Below are 6103 nucleotides of genomic sequence, written 5' to 3' on the forward strand. Positions count from 1 at the left end.
TATCACTTCTTTTTCATTTTTTTTCATTTTTTTTTTCTCTTTTTCATTTATCATAATTTTGCATAAAAATACTTCAAAATATTTTCTCTTAAAAAGAAACCAAGAGAGAGAGAGAGAGAGAGAGAGGGAGCAAGGGAAAAAAAAGAGAGAGGAAAAATTAAAAGTTGAAAGAAGAAAGAGTGAGAGAGAAGAAGAAGAAGAATAAAAAAAAAAAAACTGAACAATCCTTGAAAAATGATCGATTCTTACTTATCTTTTTTCTCCTGCAAAAATGATCGAACTATTTCGTCGTATTTATAATGAATGAATCCGTTTTGTTCGCGCATTTCACAATTATTCCTTTTTCCTTTTCTCTTATTCATTAATTTTCCGATTTTCTGATTTTTTTTTTTTTTTTTTTTTTTGTTTCATTGAATAAATATTATTTGACCTGAAATTAGTATTATTAAATGTTAATTTTTGATGGAATAATTAATTTTGTGATAAAAATTTCTTTTTTTTTTTCGTTCTTTTTTGCTTCATCCATTTTTTTTTGAATTACTAATTATTTAGAGGTAAAGAATAAATAAATAAATAAAGGAAGGAATGAAGGAATGAGCGAATGAGCGAATGAATGATTGAATGAATGAATAAATGAATGAATGAACGAATGAATGAGTGAATGAGTGAATGAATGAATGAATGATCAAAATGAATGATCGAACGAATGAATGAATGAATGAATGAATAATCAAAATGAGTGATCGAATGAATGAATGAATAATCAAAATGAGTGATCGAATGAATGAATGAATAATCAAAATAAGTGATCGAATGAATGAATGAATGGACGAATGAATGAATGAATGAATGAATGAATGGGCGAATGAATGAATGAATGAATGGGTGAATGAATGAATGAATGAATGCTGAAACATTTGTATTATCATTGTTAATTATCAGTGATAATATAAATGTAACTTATATTTCTTTTATATAATCATTTTGCAAGCAAAAAGAAAATAAACGATGATGACTCAATGGGAATAAATGATTTATTTTGATTTGATAAAGAATTTTCTAATGAAACTTTTTTGCTAGTTAAAAAGTTTTAAATTTTAATGCTAAAGACACATTTTTGTTTGATAATATAAAATAAATAATATTGAAAACTATTATTCATTTTTTTTTTTTCTTTTACATATCAAAATAAATAAATCTCATTTACTATATTTTTTAATATTATATATTTAAAAATTTCCCAATTTATTACAAATTTCAAATATGATCGAAATTAAAGAAGGTAAAGAGGGAGAGAGAGAGAGTGATTGATATGATAATATAACAATGAAAGTATTTCAATTTATTTATTTTTCAATCAAGCCAAAATTTTTTTGGAATATTTTTTATTTAAAAAAACATTTTAAACTATACTAATTGATAAAATTAATTGATAATAATCAATAAAAGTATTTCAATTTATTTATTTTTCAATCAAACCAAAATTTTTTTGAAATATTTTTTACTTAAAAGGACATTTTAAACTATACTAATTGATGAAATTAATTGATAATATATCATTGAAAGTATTTCAATCAAACCAAAATTTTTTTGAAATATTTTTGTAAACGATATTTTAAACTATACTAATTGATAAAATTAATTGATAATAATCAATAAAAGTATTTCAATCAAACCAAAATTTTTTTGAAATATTTTTGTAAACGATATTTTAAACTATACTAATTGATAAAATTAATTGATAATAATCAATGAAAGTATTTCAATCAAACCAAAATTTTTTTGAAATATTTTTTACTTAAAAGGACATTTTAAACTATACTAATTGATGAAATTAATTGATAATATATCATTGAAAGTATTTCAATTTATTTATTTTTCAATCAAGCCAAAATTTTTTTGAAATATTTTTGTAAACGATATTTTAAACTATACTAATTGATAAAATTAATTGATAATAATCAATGAAAGTATTTCAATCAAACCAAAATTTTTTTGAAATATTTTTGTAAACGATATTTTAAACTATACTAATTGATGAAATTAATTGATAATATATCATTGAAAGTATTTCAGTTTATTTATTTTTCAATCAAGCCAAAATTTTTTTGAAATATTTTTGTAAACTATATTTCAAGCTATACTAATTGATAAAATTAATTGATAATAATCAATGAAAGTATTTCAATCAAACCAAAATTTTTTTGAAATATTTTTGTAAACGATATTTTAAACTATACTAATTGATAAAATTAACTGATAATAAAATATTTTTCTTCTCTTTTCAATACACCAATTAGCAAAATGATATTAAACATTTGAACTTTTTTGCCCTCTAATCAAATTTTGACCTTTCATTCAAATGGAAGATTGAAGATGAGTTGATAAAGATGATGAAAAGATATGAGTTAATTAAGTTTTGTATGCTTAGAAATCAATCAAATCCAATCTCTTTCGTCCTTTTCTTCCGTTTTGTCTTTGCACTAATTGAGTGTCTGATCAGTCAAGGTTAATTGCCTGATAGTTAAAACTGCATAATTAATCATTGAAAAATATTGACAAATACTTTTACTAAATGTTACTTTGTCCTTGGAATATATATATATTTTTTTTTTTTTTCAATATAAATATAAAAACATTTTAATTTTTTAAATTTGTTATTACTAATTTAAAATTCTTTTATTTCTTTAAAAAAAAAAAAAGAAAAAAAGAGAAACATTCTTTTGTTAACTTTTCGTTTACTGTATTTTATTAAGGAAACAAAAAGGAAATTTAAAAAAAAAAAAAAAAAGAAGAAATCGATCAATTGAAAAAATCTCTTTTCTTCTCATTTGGTCTACTGTATTAACAAAAAAAAAAAAAAAAAAAATTAGAAACGAACGAAGTAATATTTTTAATTTATATTTAAAAAAGAAAAAAAAATTAATTTCATTTCATATTTAAATAAAAAATTAAATATTTTTAATAGATAAAACTTGGAAGGGAAAAAAAAAAACCAATTTGAAATAGTTACAGGTGGTGTATATTTGATTAAATATTACTCCAAATTATTTTCTGTTAATGAGAAATTCAATTTTTTTTTTTTTAAAAAATTTATGCAACAATTTTTTTTATTCTTTTATACATTATTTATTTAATTTCAAAAAAAAAAAAAAAAAAAAAAAAAAAAAAAGGAAAGTATTATAGCAAATATATTAGCAACCATTAATTTTTGTGTTCATGAACTTTTTTTCAATTATTTCTATGTCCAATCATTTTTTTAAAAGTACTTTTAATAGTTGTCTTTACAAATTTAATTCAATATATTAAATTTATTCTAATACGGTAAATTAGGAATTTTACAAAAAAAAAAAAAAAAAAATGAAAAAAAAATTATGCTGATAGCTATTTTTATGATAATTTAAAATTTTGGTTTTTTTTAACCATCATTTTTTCTAATTTGTAAAAAAAAAATATTTAGAAATGAAATACTAATGATAAATTTGTTAACTTGCTAAAATTATGCTAAATTATGTTAACTTGATTACTTTTGTTTACTAGTTGTTTACTTGATTACTTTTGCTTACTAGTTGTTTACTTGATTACTTTTGATTACTAGTTGTTTACTTGATTACTTTTGATTACTAGTTGTTTACTTGATTACTTTTGCTTACTAGTTGTTTACTTGATTACTTTTGATCACTAGTTGTTTACTTGATTACTTTTGATCACTAGTTGTTTACTTGATTACTTTTGATTACTAGTTGTTTACTTGATTACTTTTGTTTACTAGTTGTTTACTTAATTACTTTTGCTTACTAGTTGTTTACTTGATTACTTTTGCTTACTAGTTGTTTGTTTGATTACTTTTGCTTATTAATTATTTAATTGATTATTTTGCTTAAATTCTTTTGAGTGAAAAGTGAAATGAGAAGTGGAAAGGATTAGAATAGATAAATTGAATCAACGGTTTATAGTTAATAGTTAGTTTAGTGTTAAATAGCAACAGCTGACTTTCTTGGTCATTTCATTTAGACATTTCATTTATCAGTTGCTAATTTTGCATTCTGATAACGAATGAAGTAGTAGTTAATAAAGACAATTGTAATTTAATAGAAAATATTGATCATTTCTGTTCATTCAAACAAAATAAACAAATGGTCAAGTAAATAATTAATAAAAAAAGTAATCAAGTAAATAATTAATAAACAAGTAATTAAGTAAATAATTAATAAACAAAGTAATCAAGTAAGTGATTAATAAACAAGCAATTAAGTAAATAATTGATAAATTTCATGTAGACATTTCATTGATCTGTTGATAATTTTGAATTTTGATAAAGAATGAAGTAGTAGTTAATGAAGATAATTGTAATTCAATTAGAAATGTTGAACCACTCAAAGAAAGTAAACAAGTAACCAAGTAAGTAATTAATAAACAAAGTAATCAAATAAATAATTGTAAATGGTATCTGTTGCTAATTTTGAAACGAATAAAGTAGTAGTTGATGAAGATAATTGTAATTCAATAAAAAAACATTGGTTCACTCAAAGAAAGTAAACAAGTAATCAAGTAAATAATTGATAAATTTCATTTAAACATTTCATTTATCTGCTGCTAATTTTGAATTGTGTAAGAAAATGAAATAGTAATTAATGAAGATAATTGTAATTCAAAAAAAAAAAATTATTCATCATTTCTTTTCATTCAAACAAAATAAACAAGTAGCTAAGTAAATAATTAATAAGTAAACTAATCAAACAAATACACTTTGAATTAAAATTTTCATTTAAATCATCGTTACTTGTAAATAAGTTACTTGTAAACAGATTGTTTTTTTTTTTTCTTGAATTAATTTAATAAACTTTAAGAAACGGTAACGTTTTTTTTTTTATATTTTTTTTTTAATTTTGTGCTCAATTATTTTCTAATTTTCAAAATTCTTATTTCATTTCATTTCATTTAACTCACTTCTTTATATCATTCAACCAACTGCCTTTTAGCGCATTTAACAAATACCGCCACACGACAAAAATACACACTACACTTTCTATATTATTAATTACTCAGCTAAAATTGCTATATACAAAATCTTCGCAACTGTTCCAAATATATAAAACGGAAAAAAAATTTTTTTTTTTTTTTTGTTTTGTTTTTTGCCGATAAGCAAGAAGCTATCAGTATTTGCCGATTATCCGACGACAAATGTTGATTTGACGACCGATTGTTACCTCCTGACCTCTTTCTTCTTCTTCTTCTTCTTCTTCTTCTTCTTCTTCTTCCTCTTCTTCCTCTTCTCCTTCATCTTCCATCTTTCTATTCGTTCAAAGGCAAATTTTCATCCGACTTATGGACGGACACCAATTGCTACCGCAAATTTTCTTCTTTTCTCGTTTTATCCATTCCGCTATCATCATTAATACCAATTTTTGTTTGTCAATTTTGATTTGTTTCTTTTTAAAACCTCAAATGAAAAAAAAATTTTTTTTTTTTTTTTTGCTTACATTTACCGCATAAATTCATTCATTCATTCATTCATTCATTTACTTTTCCACTCAATCAAAATTTATTTTAAAATTTTTCAATTACTTTTTTCTTTTTTCTCCTTCTATTTAGCATAGTTTATTGTTTTACTCTTCTTTTTAAATTATTATTTTACTGCAGTAAAAAAAAAACTGCTTTCAATTTTAGAATTTAAATTTGTAATTTATGAAAAAGAATGGAAGCTTAAGAAATTGGTATTCTTTTTAGTTTCTAATCTTTTTTCATCTCTCTCTCTCTCTCTCTTTCTCTCCCTTTTAGGATTTTAATTTGTAATTTATGAAAAAGGAGGAAAAAAAAAAAAGAAACTTAAGAAATTGGTATTCTTTCTAGTTTCTAATCTTTCTCTCTTTTAGAATTTAAATTTTTAATTTATGAAAAAGGGGAAAAAAAAAAAAGAAACTTAAAAAATTGGTATTCTTTCTAGTTTCTAATCTTTTTTCCTCTCTCTCTCTCTCTTCCTTTTAGGATTTAAATTTGTAATTTATGAAAAAGCGAAAAAAAAAAAATGAAATTTAAAAAATTGGTATCTTTTAAGTTACCATCTCTCTCTCTCTCTTTGTCATTTTCTTTTTTTTTTTTT

The 6103-nt window shown here is 21.6% G+C and overlaps 1 protein-coding gene across 1 annotated transcript; it reads right to left on the reverse strand.

The window, feature by feature from the left end:
- Positions 1-5156: 5156 nt before the first annotated feature.
- Bm8479 (Uncharacterized protein) lies at positions 5157-5291 on the reverse strand (the record flags this gene model as incomplete). The annotated part of the gene is made up of 1 exon (XM_043075967.1): positions 5157-5291. The coding sequence occupies one exon, from the start codon at positions 5289-5291 to the stop codon at positions 5157-5159; it is 135 nt and encodes a 44-aa protein (XP_042931901.1).
- Positions 5292-6103: the final 812 nt, after the last annotated feature.

The sequence above is a fragment of the Brugia malayi genome (genome assembly GCF_000002995.4).
Source record: "Brugia malayi strain FR3 genome assembly, contig: Bm_v4_ChrX_scaffold_001, whole genome shotgun sequence".
NCBI classification, from domain to species: Eukaryota; Metazoa; Nematoda; class Chromadorea; order Rhabditida; family Onchocercidae; genus Brugia; species Brugia malayi.